This window comes from Paroedura picta, chromosome 2 (genome assembly GCF_049243985.1).
Source record: "Paroedura picta isolate Pp20150507F chromosome 2, Ppicta_v3.0, whole genome shotgun sequence".
In the NCBI taxonomy this organism is placed as follows: Eukaryota; Metazoa; Chordata; class Lepidosauria; order Squamata; family Gekkonidae; genus Paroedura; species Paroedura picta.
In genome coordinates, this window is record NC_135370.1 from 45,303,563 (window position 1) to 45,322,521 (window position 18,959).

Here is an 18,959-nt window from a genome sequence, read left to right on the forward strand (position 1 = left end):
GAGACAGCCACCAAATCAAGAATCCACTTGGAACTGTCCTCTTCATGGAGAATACATCATATCAGCGGCTCAGCTTTTCTAAATTTTATAACCATTGAAAAACCACAGAAGTGGTGAAATCATGCCGAATATGGTTGGAAGCCTATAGCTGAGTACTTGCCCTTCCCCTTTGCACCCCCTCCAGGCCCATCATTGGAGGGGAAGGGGTGTCTGGGTTGATATATGGTCATATCATGCAATAAATGTTTAACATTTTTTTAAATATATAAAAAATTAACTCCCAACCGTTTGGAAAGCTCTTCCAGGGCCATCAAGAAAACCCAAGTCTCTGTATTATGCTATTTCTCTGTTCTATTTCTATTTTTTCTTCTTATAAAAATAGAAAAGATGGGGGGGGGGGGAGAAACAAAATCCTGCCTGAGAAATCCTGCAGTGACTACTAGCCATAGTGACTATGGATTTTGGAAGGGACCCTCCACAATTAGAGGCAGTAAGTTTCTGGATACCAGTGCAAGGAAGCAACAAAAGGCCTTGACCTCTATTCTCTGTTGTTGGTCCTCCATAGTAACTGGTCCAACATTCTGTGAGACCAGATACTGGACTATATGGCCCACTAACTTGATCCAACTGGGCTCTTCTTGTTTTTTTCTTATTCTGGTTTGGAAGGAAACTACAGTTTCAAAAAACACAGTTTGCCAAATTAGGACCTCACAGAAATCAGAGGAAACCTTCAAGTGTGTTGAGAGAATGGACATGTACTCATATTTGTGACAGCCAAAGTATGGTTTAAGCATGTCATATGAACTGAGCCGGGGACTATAAGGATATCAGTGTTAGTCCAGTATGCAAAAGGCTAAAGGTATGTTCATCTTACAAAAGCTACTGCTTTCTATATGATAGTGATTTTGTTTTGTTTGTTTTTTTACTGAGAAAGGTTTTACTTCAATTGTTTGTTCCTCCATATATGAATCTTGATTAGATCCATATATGAATCCATATATGAATCTTGATTAGATCTACAAGTCTCTACAAGGTAAAATCTGGTGGCCTCTGGGAAAGGTGAATGTTCTCAAGACTATCTGAATCACCCCAAAACAGAATTCTATGTTATGCTGCTGGATTGGCACATATTATGCAATGCGAGGGGACAGTTTGGGCCCCCACAACTGCTTCCCTCATGCATAAGACACACAGGAACATATGTAGATCTTCTGATCTTCACAAAGGGTCATTTCTCCATAGCTATACAGACCTGCCACAGAAGCCTGTGTTGTAGGTAACAACATGCACACCCAAGCCTAGGAGCATGTCTGTTGTGTGCAAGGCTAATTTTGAACTGACGGATCTAGCAATCCAATGAGAAGCACACAGCAAAATGACAAATGTACAGGGGAAATGACATGATTATTCTGCAAATATCTCCCATGCACACATCCTCTTTTTAAGCTCTATTATATCATCTCATCGAGCTACCTTAAGAACATGTTATCAGGATAAGAGAGGGAGTATAACATTTTAAACAAAATAAAAACTGTTGTTTTCAGGTACATGTGTGGTACTATAGAAGATAGCTTGCAGATAATTCCTGTGTTAGGCAGCCATCAAATAATTTTCCACTTATGAAACCCTTGCCTGTCGTGGCACGGCCAAAAATTCAGTATCAGTGCTCTATTCCCCTCTTTTTTATTTTCAAAAATTAGGTTCCACAACATGAGGAAATTTCCATTCATATTCAAGATTCCTTCTGAGATTCCTCTCTTTGCAGAAAGGATTCAACAATTTCCTTTGAAATTTCCTTTCCTTTGAAAGTAAAAATCTCTCTGTTAGATAGACTACACTGATACCCACCCGACTTTGGCAGATTCCTTGCAATCTCACAATAGGTCACACACCCCACAGAGCTGGCTCTGAACTCCAACTCAGACGCCTCAAAAGAGCTATAAATAGAGGAACCGGGAGACCCCTGCATGTTAGATGGCACTGATGCATCTGTCCCAGAGCCTACCCCAAAGAAGTTTGCAGTTGAAGGTCCTCCACCAGAACTTCTACCTGTCCCCACAGACCCTGAGGCAAATAACCACCAGCCCATGACTCATGAGCCCACCTAGGTCTGCTTTGACTAAGCAGAAGCAGTCAGGGGCAGCCAGTTTGAGCTGCAATGGCCAAGAGGGGTTATCAGCCTATACACTGCCTGTAATACCAGACTAATCCTGGCTCTCTGCAGCATTCTGGCCTAATTAAGACCTCACCAGGGGAGTTAAAGAAACTGTCTCCAGAACAGCTTTCCCTCCATCTGCAGATACTCCAGTTCAGAAGAAATGTGTAATACCTATGCTAATCTTTAGGTGGTAAAACTATTAGATATTTCATTGCTAACAAAAATAGTGCCAATTACAGTTATTACTTATAAATCTAGTGATTCCAAAATAATCCTGAGAAAATACAATCCAGATTTATTTATTATATTATATTTATATATTATCCTCCCCTGAGGCTCAGGGCGGTTTACATATAACTTTGTGAGCAGGGAACAGTACAGATAACTTAATAGTTGTAAACAGTAACAATACACTTGCCTACACTGCATTATTTTCTAATTTTCATAATCCAGTTGTTGCATTGTTTATGGTATGTCTTAGACTGTTTGTCTTTACTGCATTATTTTTATAATTATGTAATCTACCTCAACTGTCAGCAGGAAAGATGGACCGTGAGAACTGCACGTTTCAGGGGCTTTGATTCCAGAGCCTAATTTCTTGCAATATACAGGCTAGAGGCTGAAATGACATCATTAGCTCTCAAAAGATAGCAGATTGGGTGCCCTTCCCATAAAGTGAAATTATGTTGATTTCCCACTTCACTGCAGCCCCCCCCCCAAAAGCTAGTCTGTCACCATTTATCATCCTTCCTCCCTTTAAAAAAATGTCTGGAAGAATGATACCAATTGATCCACTATATTTATGAACCTGGCGTGGAACTCTACTGTACTTAAGGACAGTAACAGAGATGAAGAGTGACCATGTAACTCCTCCCAGGTAAAGCCTGGGGCCAATCAGTACGTATCTGAACCAAGCCTCTGGCTCTCTTCCCTGTCTTTACCCCTAAAAGCCATCTCATGTCCAAGGAATTAGAGAAAGCTACTAGGGAAAAGGTGCACACTGAAGGTAAAGAAAACACAGAACAGTGTACCTTATTTTCTTGAGCATGGGAATATTTATTTCTTTGAACTGAAGCTAAACAAATATTTTTGGCCTTACACTATTGTAGCATGTTTAGGAGCCAGACATTATGTAACTTTTACAATATTGATGAGCATTTTACATCTGTAATGACACAACCAAAAACACTGACTTTGTGCTCTATGCATCATATTTTTTAAAAAGAAGCACTCACCTGCAAAAACTCATTGAGTTCAACCTGTCCATTTTTATTCAAATCCACTTCATTCAAAATCTCATGGAGTGCACTTTCATTAATTCGAAGGTTGATGCTCTAATAAAGTATAGGGAAGGGGGGGAAAGCACATGCCTGGATTAACAAAAACACTATTAATATCACGCCAGGAAAATCTGATACGATATATTTAAGGTAAGTAAAATATTACCTCTAACACACGCTGTACATCCAATATAGTAATAAAACCTTTGCCATCTTTATCAAACATGTGGAACCTCTTTTTATATCTGCAAGATTGAGAAAGATCTACATTGAAAAAATAACCAGCCTCATAAAGCTATGAGATGTTCCCTCTTTATGATGCCCATAAGCTGTTAACTGCCCCAGTAGAGTATCTAGACTTTGCTCAAGCTACTTGCAAGGTTTATTCATCCCACAACTTTCCCCAAAACTGCTGCTATACCATCTTGCTCTCTCCATGTAGTGGGTGGGAAAGAGCCTATGGCTAAGGGGAGGGACCACAGTTTGGCAACAGCACATCATAATTTGTACTCCAAAGGTCCCATGTTCAATGTCTGTGATCGCCAGCTACAGTCTCACAAGGGCGGAGGGGGGGGGCTATCACAGAAGGACAGCTGGGGGGATGGGGAGAACCAGTCTAGAGCTCTGAACAACTGTAAATCAAAATGTGGGACTAGTTCCTGAAAAAAAAAGACAGCTTCATAAGTTGATCCTATCAATCCTGTATTAGGACTCAAATTCAGTTATGCATGACCCACTCAGTCTATCAAGGAGCAGGGAAAGAATCACTCAAAATGGGACTGTGAACATATCAAAAATGCTGGCAAAGCAGCGTCCATTATTAATACCAAAATGAAAGAGAGCTCGCTGCCATCCCAGCTGGCTTGCCTGTAGTTACTACCTACTTCCACCCCCCGCCTCTGTGTACATTATACCCAGAATGCAGAGATGAATATGAACTTGTTTGTCCTCTGTTTACCTTTCGATATCCATTGGTGTCAGAGTGATTTCACCATGATCCGTCAATTGCTCTGACCGTACCTTGTAGCCCATTTCATAGTACAGAAACTTCTTTGCTTCTGCGAGCTCCTCCTAAACAGGGGACAGCAGCACAGCATCTCAGCTCTAGGGTAACAGCAAATATTTACATTCTGAATTTCTTCTTTGCTGTAATGTTTTATTGGCTCCTTTCACTTAATTATAATTGCTGGTCCTTAGAGGAATATCAGCAGTTGATGACCAAAAAGTGCTTAAAGGTGAACAAGGTAATTAAGATTAGGCAGCATTTCATGCTTCAGCTAGATCACTGGTTCAGTTGTACAAGCGTTGATTATCAAGCGGTAATTACTCTGAGAGACGTGCAAGGTAAAGGGTTTTTTTAGGACTGTATCATGCCCTCAGTCCACACATGCAACTCACAGCGATGCCAGCAAGACCTGCACTTGCAGACGAAGGGCCAAGAGATGGCCTTTAATTTAAAGCAGGTATCTTATGGCCACAATAAATATCCTAAGTGGCGGTGAATCACAGATTTTAATGCCAAGCCTCTGGCATTTGTTGATTGCTCTCTTCAAGCTGTGGGGGCAGGGGGGCGGGGGACTATGTCTAGAGTTTGCAATTTTCAAATCACCTATTCTGTTCTGAAACTTTTTTTAATAAACAAAGAAAAAAACATATCCAGAGGAAGAACCTGTAGATAAAAAGCTTTGGCAACAAATCCTTTCCACAGGAAGTCCTGTATAACTAATGGCATATAAGTGAACTATTTTATCAGATATGTCTTAACACGTGCTGATTCCCAAGTACCCTAAACAAAGACAAAAGGCCGTTCAGACATTTTCAATATCTCCTTCCCCTGAGATTTATTACTAGACTCCCAAACTATACACGTAACAGTAAAAATGGCATCTGCTCAGCAATTGGTCCTTCTACTAAAAGGGTGTGTGTTCAATATGTGAACTGGAGCTGTAAAATTTAATGTTTGAGGCTTTTTGATTCGGAGAAAAGATGAAGGAGGGGCATGCGGCTTAATATAGTTATTAATTGGGTGGAACAAGTGGAGAGCAAGTTTCTGATTTTCCTATAATACTATAATTTGTGGGCACCCAATGATGCTGATGGTTAATAAATTCAGGATGCCAGTTTGGTATAGTGGTTAGGAGTGCGGACTTCTAATCTGGCATGCCGGGTTCGATTCTGCACTCCCCCACATGCAACCAGCTGGGTGACCTTGGGCTCGCCACAGCACTGATAAAACTGCTCTGACCGAACAGGGATATCAGGGCTCTCTCAGCCTCACCCACCCCACAGGGTGTCTGTTGTGGGGAGAGGAAAGGGAAGGCGACTGTAAGCTGCTTTGAGCCTCCTTCGGGTAGAGAAAAGTGGCATATAAGAACCAACTCTTCTTCTTCTTCATGGTTAAAGTACCTGATTATTGAAAGACACATTCACTTGTGGAATTCATTGCCACAGCATTTATCAATATCTACTAGTTCAGACGGTTGTAAAAGGGGTTAGACAAATATGTGGCAAATAAGTCCATCAATGGCTATTAGCCATAATTATTAAATGGGACTTCCATGTTCAGAAACAGTAACCCTTGGAATACATGCTGGGGTGGAGGGGCTTTAGCCACTGTGCCCTAATTGCTGAACTTACGGGTGCATAGGGTTGGCTGCTGTGTGAGATGCACTACTGATCTAATTCAGCAAAGTATGTTTAAATTTAGTCCCCACGGTACCCTGGAATGTTTGGATAAAATGAAATAGAGGGCCCAGAAAGTCACATGGCCCTGATACATACAGTTAGTACTTGCAAACCTAATGATAGGGAAGGCAACCATCATGCAAAGGAAGGCTAATTTTAGCAAACACAATGGCATGCATCCAAGTACATAATTCATCTGGATGAATGGGATTTCTGTTCAAAGAAGAGGGTGTAAAGATTTCCACCAATTCTGCACCATGACAAGACCCATCTTGACCCATGTGGTTTTCCTGATGGTATGCTCAGACCCAGGAACAAAACTGGGAGGGAGGGGGTTTGCTTAGTGGACCACAGAAGGAAAAGGAAAGATGGAAAGTTCCACTACTCAAAGTGCACAAATATTTAGAAATACGCCACTGAGTAAACAGGACCACGGTCCTGGGCAGAAAAGGAATGCATGAGGCATACTCAGTCATCCAGTAAATCAGGCTTTCTCAGCCAGGGTGTCATGAAACCCTGGGGTTTCTTGACAGCCCTGGAAGGGTTTGCCGAATGGGTGGGAATTAATTTTTCATATATTTTTAAAATTTGTTAAACATTTAACAGCTGATATGACCATATATGGCCATGTCAACCTGCCCCCCCCCCCAATGGCCAATGATAGGCCTGACGGGGGTAGGAAGGGAAGGGGCCCCGGATGGTGTGTACACAGCTATGCTTCCCAACCATATTCTGCATGGTTGTGCCACTTTTGGGGTTTCTCGAAGCCTGAAGAATGGTTCAGAAGTTTCTCAGTGGTAAAAAAGTTGAGAAAGGTTGCAGTAAACTCAGGCCCCACTTCCTCCCTCCCTTTCCACTACCCTGACTTGCCCCTCTGGAAAAGACCTTGTCGTGATACAAATTACTTCCTCTGTACCTTTTTCTTCTGCTCATTCCATTTGAGCTTCTTCCCCATGATCTCAATGATCCTTGGTAAGGCTTCCTCGGCAGCCTGCACATTCAGGAAGGCTAAGCGTGTGCGACGAGCAATGATATCCACTGCAGTGCAGGCATATTCCTGGATTGCATACTCAACCTACAATATTTGAATGGACAGTTCTATAGTCCAATTTAATTCTGAGAGTCTGGCACAGGACAGAAAGATCAACTTTGGTAGAAAAGGGCAACATATACCAACAACAACTTAAGAACAAATTATTCCACTGCCCAACGTCAAGTGTATATAATCAGGCCCGTGTAACACAACTCTTACTAAAACTGAAGTAAGTTTCTGTTTTTCCTTTGATGATCCTGAATTACAAAAAATATATATACATTTGGAACTGAGGAACAAAGTTTGAGCCTATTGGCTTATACCTTGAATAAAACATTGCTGGTCTTAAATGTGTGAGTGGGCTCAAATTTTGTTCTGCTGTTTGAGATCAACTTGGCTACTCACCTGAATCTATCCATTTGGAACTGTGGTTTGACCAAACTTGTTTTATCAACATGATCATGTTCAGAAGTTAGAACTACTGCTGTTTTCTAAGACCGTTTTCTTAAAATTAAATCAAGTAAAAAACTTCTAGAGCCTCTTGTGGCGCAGAGTGGTAAGGCAGCCGCCTGAAAGCTTTGCCCATGAGGCTGGGAGTTCAATCCCAGCAGCCGGCTCAAGGTTGACTCAGCCTTCCATCCTTCCGAGGTCGGTAAAATGAGTACCCAGCTTGCTGGGGGGTAAACGGTAATGACTGGGGAAGGCACTGGCAAACCACCCCGTATTGAGTCTGCCATGAAAACGCTAGAGGGCGTCACCCCAAGGGTCAGACATGACTCGGTGCTTGCACAGGGGATACCTTTACCTTTACCTTAAAAAACTTCTGTCTAAAACTTTGCCTAAACATACGTCATCTTAGTCCTACACCTCCTGTGTCCTTTCTTCCCAGCCCTATCAGGCACCTAAGGGGATTGCCAGCTTTCATAGCAGCTTGATAAACAGACAATAGCAAGCAAATATATATATCTGGTTTCTGCACAAAGCTGCCCTGATTATTTCTATAAACTAGAGCAGGGGTAGTCCAACTGCGGCCCTCCAGATGTCCATGGACTACAATTCCCAGGAGCCCCTGCCAGCATTCGCTGGCAGGGGCTCCTGGGAATTGTAGTCCATGGACATCTGGAGGGCCGCAGTTTGACTACCCCTGAACTAGAGATACACAGGCAATTTTCCCCACCCATCCTCACCCTGATCAGCTGGCAAACCTTGCTCATACAAGCACACATGCTCATTTTTGCTACTTCTTCTCGATTCAGTCTGCTCACACACCACTCTAATTCCCTCCCTCAACTTCTACAGACCACGCCGTTGCATGCCTGTACCTAAGGGAAGAACCAGGACTAGGAAATTCAATACATACAAAGCATTTATCCAGCACTTAAGCAAGGTCAGAGTATAGCACATATATTATCCCAACAACTTTTACAACTGTATAAGTCAAAATTACCACCCCCATTCTGCAGACAGACACAGTATCAAAGGCTGAGAGATAGCTTGTTTAGAGCCATCCAGTGAGCTTAAGGAAGAGGAGTTCTGGAACAAGTTCTTCCTAGCTCACAATTCAGTCTCTACATTACACTTTTCAGTTTTAAGCTACGAGTTTCTGAGACGACAGAATAAATTAAGCTTATACATCTTTGAATGCAAAAAGCCAGCACATTTAAAAAAAGCAATAGACAAGGGAAAGGCCCTAAGTCCCCTCACTGTCATACCTCAGACTCAATGTAAGGAAACTCTGATACAAGCCGTTTTCCGACAATCGGCCACCTCTTCCCAGTCACCTGGGCTAACTTGGCCACTTCAAAAGCCTTGTCTCCATACGTAGATGCAAGATGTTGAGCCACCTAAGGAAATGAGAATATGGTGAGGGACTGTTTTACCAGCCAGCATTCTTAATGAAAAAACATCTCATGCCGCAGCCATAAATCTTTAAGATATGCAACAAAAAATGCAATGGAAATCCAGAGATACAATTTCAGAGGTAATCGTCGACTGGCAACATTTATAGGACATGGAGACAAGGGTAGTAAACATCCAGGAGGCTGGGCGTGAGGCGCATGAGCCATACTCCATGCAGTACAGCCACAGGGAGAAAGTGTAACACTCCAAAGTTACATCTCGATATCTCTGTTATTCTGGGGATGATCTCAAACATTTAAAAACCAAGTTTCGTCTCATTGAGATCAAATAATTTTACATTAAAAACTGAAACATTTTAAGAACAAAAATTCACAAAATCCAGTGTTTTGATTGTTGATGTTTTCACACACATCTTACGCTACAATCGGATTCTTGCAACTTTTTCTAGAATGCAGGTCAATCTCAATATGAGCCATTTTTGTCAGTTCTCCAGTTGCCTGTAACTAACAGGCTGAAGAAGGTATTAGATTTGGATGGGGCGGGAGGCAACTCGTCATACTGAAAATGCTTAGGTCAGCACTAATGCTACTATGCATGTATCAACAGAACAGTGACTAATGATGCTTCAAGCTTTCTGCTACGTGTTCACTTTTGAAGAATAGATTTACCTGGGACTGGGAAGTTCAAAGGCTCAAGACTGTCATGGTTACTAAGGCACACATATGTAGACACAACTAAACTGCAAACTGAGATTAAGGAAACTGGACCTACAAAGAGGCTTTTAACAACAAAAGAACACAGCTGTTTAGACACACACACAAAGATTAGGACTCATGGTTAAACAATGTGATTCCATCATCTTGGAATAAGAGTTATGATCCATCTACTAAATTATGTACAGGCCTGTCAACCTGATGTTTAAAAAAAGAGATTGTTTTCAGAAGGCAAAGAGAGAAAATATCTTTCACCTTTTATTCCTCTTGCTCCAGCATGCCCATCTTCTGCATTCTCTTCCCTCCAACTCTCATTAACTCAAGCCAAACTAACCATCCTTGCTAGTTTTGGCAGGCTTCAGTACATCCTGAGAGCCAAACTACTCACAAAATTGGGGATTGGTGATAAACTCTTACCATTACCTGAGTTGATTTATGAAAGCAGCTATGGCAGGTTCTCGTATAGACATGACCATATTGCCCAAATGAAATGTCTCCCTGCTTTAAGCCCCAAGAGGGGAGAAGAAAATAAGTACCTGCATAGTGCCTGCCTTTTTTTTGTCTGCTGGAGCAAAATGAACCTAGGAGGAGTACGGGAGATTTTTGATCAGGGGAACATCATAGGAATGGGAAAGGGGGTCAAGCTACCCTTTCACCACACAATAGCTACAACCTACAGAAAGGCCCATACTACAGATCAAGGAATTGGAATATACACCCCCAATTTAGCATAGATCTCAGCATAGCCAAAGCAGAAGAGGAGGAGCTACCCGAGCATAATAGGTATCTTAGTACACTCACTATCAACCCCCAAGATCTCTGCTGTTGTCTAGAGCAGGGGTAGTCAACCTGTGGTCCTCCAGATGTTCGTGGACTACAATTCCCATGAGCCCCTGCCAGCATTTGCATTTGCTGGCAGGAGCTCATGGGAATTGTAGTCCATGAACGTCTGGAGGACCACAGGTTGACTACCCCTGCTCTAGAGGAACAGAAAAGGAACAATACATGACATGGACTGAGATGGTAATGCACCACAAAGCCTCACCTCACTTTCAAGTCCATAGTCCTGAACCAGTCGGATATAAAGAGTAGGACTCCAACCATCTGCACCCTGGAGAACGAGTCTAATTGTCTTACATTCATCTGCCCGAAGATTATGAGCTTTAACAGCTGCATTAATGGTATCCTCAGCCATTGAGCGATAGGTTGTCCATTTCCCACCTGCAAACAACAATTTACAGCATTAACTCTACATTCTCCCAGCAAACCATCTCTCAATTTACCTTCTAAGAGCATTATCTTTAAAACATACAGAATAAACTATTTATTAAGGCTGCCACCTTTAACTGTCCAATAATTGTCCTACTTATTCAGAACTGAAACTTTTGTCTAAATATAATGAAAACACTGAAGTTTCACACCGAAGCAAATATTTTCTAAAGGGGATATGATAAAAGAGTAGAAACGAAGGACACATTACCTGCTATAGTCACAACGCCGCTGTCACTAACATGGACCACATGATTCCGAGATATGGATTGGGTGTCTTTAGAATTGGGGTCTGTCACAAGAGGGCGAATACCACTCCATGCTGCCAGGACATCACCTCTCCTCACTGTAGTGGAAAAAGGAGGGCGGGAGTTACATCAGAAATGACCTCTCGAAATGGAAACAATATATTTTTCATGGGTACAAGAAGAGAGCACACCACAAATCTTTAAATGTTATTTTGGAGAAGCAATGTTGTTAGCTCTACAAATATCAAGGACTAAAAAAAAGGCATAGAGAAACAGAAAGGTGCAAATCTAGTGGAACTACATCTAATACTAAGAATCATATAGAACCACATGACAAAATTCACAATCCTGTACTGAAACTAGGGTGAGGGTTTTAGAAAAGGGGTGGTGGTGGAGTAATTTAAACTAATAAACATAATTTCTCAAATCTCAACAACCACTTTGGTCTTTCTGTAAAAGTGCTTTTCTATCAATTAATAATTTTAAAATCGATCCCCTGCAAACCTTTAGAAGTTGTGTGCTAATTATCCCAACCCAACAGCTGACTGTATCATTAGTTTACACTGCCTTTAGTAATCAATCTTAAATGTAACCAGGCATCCACACATCCACATACTGCTGGACCAGAAAGTTAACATTACCACACAGCTCCCAAGCATGCTGTTGAAAACTATGTTGCTTGAATTATCACTGAATAATCAGTCACTGTTATTATTTGTAATTACTGTTCCACCTTACCATTCCAAACAGAACAGTTGACATCTTTGTTTATTATAAAGAACTCCTAACACATCAAAAAGAAATTTTGCTATGCTTGTTTCCAATCTTCTATTTAAATATTTGTAAGAGACCGAGTTAATTTTTCTCCTCACACACGGGGATTATATTTTCAAATAAAGAAACTGCAAATGAAATGTTGATGCTCAACAAAAATATACAAATTAATCAGGCTTCTGATTCCAATGTAAAATTGAGTATTATATCCCCAGTTAAAAATTGCTACTGCACAGTAAAATAGTACCATATTATTGCAAGGAATAGTCCCTTGCAATATTCACATGCAATGCAAAACCAAAAAGGGAACGAAAACCCAACCTTAACAAAGTCAGAACTCAAAAGTTGAGTTACAAAACAATATAAAATTTTAACATTTATTAAAGTGCACCAATATTAGGTTAAAAACAAAGAAAAAACTATATAAAAATTATACAGATCTAACTGCACATGAACAGACCAAACACGTTTCGACCCTACTGGGTCTTCCTCAGTGGTCAATAATATTAAATAATGCACTTATCTAAAACCAATTATGAAGTATAGCTGGGTGTTCAAGGGAAACCTGTTAGGTGTAGCCCCAACAAATACTGGTATACGTGTTTTTTTTCCGGACACCCTTGAGATGCACTCTATGCAGAGTAAAACAACAGCTGAGAGTGTTGTTCCTAGATATTAAGTATCTTTGAAGATGTTATTTATGTGTTTATTTATTATATTTGTATGCCGCCTCTCTTGGCACAGCCAGCTAGCGATTGCAACAAAAATTAATACAAAATATAAGATACAGGAAAAAACTAATAAACCCCATACCTACCCAATCCCCTAAAAATCCCTCCCCTACCAACCTGCACATCCTGAGGGATAAGTATGTCTACAAGAAAACCTTTGAAGCTATAATAAGGTGACCAGATTGTCCCACTTTTGGAGGGACATCTGGGGGTACCTGACAAATTATACTTATGTTGAAATTTAAAAATATATATTAGAATACTATTTTTGCGTTCTATGAAACTTTTTGTTGCTCCATATAGACCAAATTTTTAATCAAGAACTGGTCAATGGTGTCCCGCTTTACCAATGTTAAAATCTGTCACCTTAAGCTATAACTAACTTTTTGTTAACAATTCAAAAGTCATGACACTTATGATCTAGCATACAATGCTTTGGGAAAGACTGTGGCAACCCATTTCGACAAATGATTTATCTTGAGCAGAATTCAGATTCAGCCTGTGTCTGTACATTACACAGGAAACTTACTTGATTTCTCACAAACCTTTCAGCACTCAAAAAGGGGAAGGACAGAGAGCTAAAATCAAAAGAATCCCATTTAGCCTCATTCTGTACATGACAACACCCTACTAAAACTGAAACAGGTCTGAGATATGAGATTACACTGGAGTTAGTGTAGCATAGCAGATAACAGCACTGGACTCCATCCAGGAAGATCCGGGTTCAAATATACCATAAACAATGGGTGATGTTCAATCAACTGGCACCTGTAACCTAAGGTACTATACCAGGTTGTGGTGCATATAACATGATGGCTTGACATTTTTCTGATTAAAAAACAAAGGATTTGGTCTATCAACAAAATACTGTTAAATAGCAATCAGGTGTTTTCAAATATTAATGTTATTTAAACTACTATATATATTTCAAGAGGATCAATACTTCTGTTCCCATTTCCAGGGACAATTCAGTTTTTACTCTTAAAGCCCCAAACAGCTTGAAGCTGCAGAACCTGAAGGACCACCTCCTGCTGTACTGCCCAATCCATCTGTTAAAGATTCTATTCCTAAACTCTGCTTCCTATGCCACCTGTGGAGGCAACCAGAGACAGGATTTCTTCAGTGGCGACACCCCCAATTTTGGAAGGTCCTCCTCCTTGAGGTTCACCTGGTGCCTACCTTTCTTTTCTTTGGCAACAGGCCAAAACATTTATTTTTATTAAGGCTTTTAACTCAGGAGGCTTCATCTTTTATCATCATCATCATCATCATCATCATTATTTTTAGATTTATTTCCCGCCTCTCCCAACAGGCTCGAGGTGGGTCACAACAACTAACCCCATTAAAATTCCCATTAAAACATCAATTTTAGCCTGAGGACTGTTTTTAAATTATCCTTTTAGGCTACTGAGCATGTTTTATTCTATCTTAATGGCTTGTTCTTATGTTTTCGGATCTACAATTTTATAGTATTGTTTTAATCTGTGGGCCACCTCCAGCAGATCTCTAGAGAAGTGGCATTTACATTTTCTTAATCACAATAATTTAGATAAAACTATGGAGTTCAGGAAGGGCATTAAACTTATATGCTACTGTGAAATCCTTGGAATAAGGGCAACAGAATAATGACAGAAGTAATGCTGGAAACATAAATAATTATGCAAAAGAAAGAATGCTGGGCCTGTTCAGGAAGAAAATATTCACATTCCAAGCAGCATTACAATGTTGTAGATATTCACATTCATTTATACACTGATGTTCATACATCACAGCTACAACCTCTACACACACGTTAATAAATCTTTCACCTGCCATAAATCACACCAGCACACTGACTCAAAGGGATCCATTTGTCAAATCTCAAGATTCCAAGTCATAAAGGCTGAAGCACAACCTAAGTGAGCCTTGTGTAATTCACATTTGCCTGAATTTTCCTTCCCCTCACAATCTAGAATCAAGACTAGAGATGGAACCACTGGAAAAACCACCTCTTTTTCAATATTTTCAGAGGATACATTTTCTAAAAGACTACACATGACCACTACAAAATTGCCTCTAGACATTGGCAAAAAAAGAACTTCTTTGATATTAAAGCTTCATCACTCTCTCCCCAAATTATATCAAGCTTTGTTTTAAAATAGAAGGATTTAAACCAGACTTTAGATCCTGCAAATAACAAGAAAAATACATGGTACTTCTGGAAACTGTTGGTAATGCAATGTCTCTAGAGCTATCTGTTGTTGTTTTTTTCCACAGCTGTTGTTTTTTCCCATTGTCCAAGAGCAATGGCTTTCTGAAGTCGTTATGAGTATAATAAATAAAATCTTAAAAGTTAATTTACCTTATAAGTTCCTAAAATATGTCTTTTTATACTATGTCCCTTTAAAATGGGTGCTAGTTTCCCTACATGATAGTAGTATTGCTTGAACAACACTGAAAGTTAACAATTTAAGCAGACTTAAAAATCAGTTTATAAAATTGCGAAAATGGATAAAACCCCTTTGTTAAATTGGGCAAAAGAAATACATAAGAAATACAACCATCCTGCGAATAACTGAATATGATTTAAAGACTATTAAAATCCAAAGCTTCTGAACATTAACTTTTAACCTTTTTTACAATTCATTTATATTGTAACTATTAATTTGTTTCTGGTTTGTAAAATAATATTCATTTTACATAATAGATCAGTATTTATGCTACCAATATTATTACATTCAAATTCTCCTAACCATTTTTAATGTTTTATAAAGAGATCTAACTTTAATATTAGCAAAATGGTGATGCTAATATTACAGGTGTACATATATCCTGTCAAGTCTCAACCAGTTTTCGCAACCCCAGCAAGGGGCTTTCAAGACAAGTGAGAAGCAAAGATGGCTGACCATTGCCATCCTCTGCAGATCTTTCCTTGGTGTTCTCCCAGCAAAGTGCTGAACCCACTTGGGTTCTAAGATCAGACTGCCTTCCCTCCTGTTAATTCTATTAATGTAATGGGGAACAAGAGATTTACAAGAAATCAAAATATCATCAAAATATAAATAATTTCTTGTAATTTCTTGTAAATCTCTTGTTCCCCATTTCTAAAACTCTAAAAAAAGAACTGGCTCATTAAACTAGTGAGGTCAGAATACATTTAACTGCATGGCCTTCCAGGATGAATATTCTGAACAGAAAACCATTCCTGTACTCTTTATGGGGTTCTTCCATGGGCTCTTGTTCAACCAGTTCTGAAAACCCATAAGTGTGTCACATCTGTTAGGAATTGGCTGAAATTGAACCTCAGGAGAGGGCAGTATACAAATGTAATACAATAAATAAATAAGAAAGGCATAACCATCACCCCCATATCCCTCTCCCAAGTCTCTACTGAAGGCTTTTACTACATTTCAAAGTTATATACTACAAATTACCCCAAAAGCCCTCAACAACAAGCATCCCTGCACTAGAGGAGTGTACATCTGCTAAAACTATTGTTTTAAAATACAAGAAAATATCAGTGCTCATCTATCAGAGAAACCCATGTGCCCCTTTAAAAATAAGTACCCCACTTTGTCATTTTCATACTATTTTCTCCCCCTACAGTTAATACTTCATTATTTATCCTTCCCAAATAAAATACAGCTAGGGAAGTCTGCAATTAATCGGTGTGTGTGTGTTACCTAGTAAACTATGGATAAAATCTCCTTACACAAAAGCTTGGGTGGTGGTTCAAAGATGCTACTTGCACAGGAGCAGGGAAAAATCCATAAAGCTTTGGTAAAAATATCCCGAAAGAACAGAGAATAGATCTGAAAAATCAATGTTGTTCTGCCAGCATGTTTAACCCACCAAAATGAAGTGCTAATCACAAAAATAAGATACCATATTACATTTATAAATTAATGAAACTAGAAAAAGCAGCATGTGTGACACTATAATTAAACAGCTGGAACACATCCAAGCCTGTGTAAGTTGATAACCCTGCCACTGTCTTTGGCAGCAGAAAGGCAGGTCTGCAGTGAGTTGATACAGCCTGTGCAATTGTTAATTCTCTAACAGACAATCTATAAACACGACTAATTACACATGTGGAAAACAGTGTGCAACCCAGTTTGGTTACTTTCAAAAGAATTCTAACACTCAAGACAACTAGTTTTGCAAACCTGCCGTGCAAAAATTCCACGCTAATCAATTCTCTGAGTCACAGCTTAGTGTTACCGTCCACCCTGTCTGACAAACAACTCTTTTATTAATTTCTGCAAGAGGGACCTAATGATAGGGGTTTTTTTTTCTTCCTCCTGTAGACCATTTTTCTTTAATGGCTATAACAACAACAGAACTATCAATTACCCATTTCAAGGAAGAACAAACAAGCAATCTAAAATTTTCAGTCTGTGAAGGGAAGGTTTCTGAATATGAATATGCAGCCTCTGTCAGCACCTTGAAAGGGCAACTCAGAGTTCATGGATTTTTATAGAATAATTTTAAGGGGACTGGATAATTCAGGAATTTGGTAATGAAATTTGAAACTTCTTATGTCTCTTAACACTTAATCTGAATCTGACTGGGCCATTACCAGGACTCTTCAATGGCCTATATTTATAACTATATTTATTTATAACTGTACATATAAGCCAACTGAGCCATCTTTGTTCCCCAAAGGTCTACTTGTTGGTGTTTCTAGAAGCAGAGACTTTTCTTCACTGCTTCATATCTTGCCCTAAAAGCTGAAGATAGGACAGTTTTATATTGACTCAAAGCTGAAGACAGCAGGACAGGGTCACAATAAGGTAACAATATTTAAAAGTTTCCATAATTTTTTTAAAAATCTCTTCCAATTAAAAACCTTGTGGGTTTTTAGTGATAATAAGCCGAGAACACTAATATTTCACAGCAAAAAAGGAAAAGTAAAGAAAATCTGAAAATGCCCCTCCACCTTGTAAAACCTCTGCTTTGAAATTCTCAGGCTTATTCTACACACACCTTTTCCCTTTTAAGTGACTTTCTAATGCTCAATATTCTGTGCCTCTTGGGAATAGTCAGTCTCGGACCATTCAAAGATATTTTTAGGCACACCTGCAGAAATCACATGTATGCAGAAGCCCCTACCTCATACACAAATGACCCCATTTTGCTGCTCTTTTCACCATCCCAGGGACAGTCACTTTCCTACTAGATGTAACCATTACAATAATTCCATTCTTACTGGTTGGGATACAATTCTTAATTGCATTTGTTATGTGGAGAAGTTATTACCAGATTAATTATCTAGAGTAAAATTGTATGTCTGACAAAAGTATTGTTGGGGTTATAACCCTGAACAAGCATGTCAGGTAGAAAACAGCGAATGTGGTTATCATCCAGTTGATTTAGTGGTTTGTTACAGAGAGTCTGACTTCAGATGAAGGGCTTGGTTACAGAGAACCTGACTTCAAATCCCTACACCAGTGGTCCCCAACCTTTTTATCACCGGGGACCACTCAACGCTTGACAATTTTACTGAGGCCCGGTGGGGGGGGGGGGGTAGTTTACTCCTCTACTCTCAACCACTGCCCTAACGCTCTCTGATCGCTATGGTAATGTTTAAACATCCCTTCAAAATAAGATACAGACATACGACAACAATGAACATAAGGAACATTTTATTTTCATGGAAATTTTAACTCATGACAATGACAAATCAATGGGAACCCTGAGCTTGTTTCTCTGCAACGAGATAGTCCCATCTGGGAGTGATGGGAGACAATGACACCCGAAGTGTGTTGTAAAGGGCCGGGGGGGGGAGAGAAGGCGTCCTTCGCGGCCCACCTCCAATTAGTCGACGGACCACATATGGTCCACAGCCCACAGGTTGGGGATCGCTCCCCTACACTAAGCTGTTTTATACAGTGGCCACACTGATGTTTCATGAAGTAAATACATCAAGTGTGAATGATGTACTGGCATATATGCAACCTTTCCTCAGGCTGCCTTCATTGCTCAAATGGGCTCAAAATTCTGTCCACCTGGAGTAGAGTTTTAGCACATTTTGGACGAAAGAAAGAAAGAAAGAAAGAAAGAAAGAAAGAAAGAAAGAAAGAAAGAAAGAAAGAAAGAAAGAAAGAAAGAAAGAAAGAAAGAAAGAAAGAAAGAAAGAAAGAAAGAAAGAAAGAAAGAAAGAAAGAAAGAAAGAAAGAAAGAAAGAAAGAAAGAAAGAAAGAAAGAAAGAAAACCTTCAGTCAGCAGA

The 18,959-nt window shown here is 39.8% G+C and overlaps 1 protein-coding gene across 4 annotated transcripts in view; it reads right to left on the reverse strand.

The window, feature by feature from the left end:
* Positions 1-18,959, reverse strand: part of GPD2 (glycerol-3-phosphate dehydrogenase 2) — a 112,565-nt gene that overhangs the window by 6,922 nt on the left and 86,684 nt on the right. For all 4 annotated transcript variants that reach the window (XM_077320005.1, XM_077320006.1, XM_077320007.1 and 1 more), the window contains 7 exons: positions 11,210-11,344; positions 10,775-10,950; positions 8,869-9,000; positions 7,040-7,198; positions 4,397-4,509; positions 3,605-3,683; positions 3,394-3,492 (listed from right to left, as the gene is read on the reverse strand). In XM_077320005.1, coding sequence (XP_077176120.1) covers positions 3,394-3,492; positions 3,605-3,683; positions 4,397-4,509; positions 7,040-7,198; positions 8,869-9,000; positions 10,775-10,950; positions 11,210-11,344 — 893 coding nt within the window. The remainder of the gene's footprint in view (positions 1-3,393; positions 3,493-3,604; positions 3,684-4,396; positions 4,510-7,039; positions 7,199-8,868; positions 9,001-10,774; positions 10,951-11,209; positions 11,345-18,959) is intronic.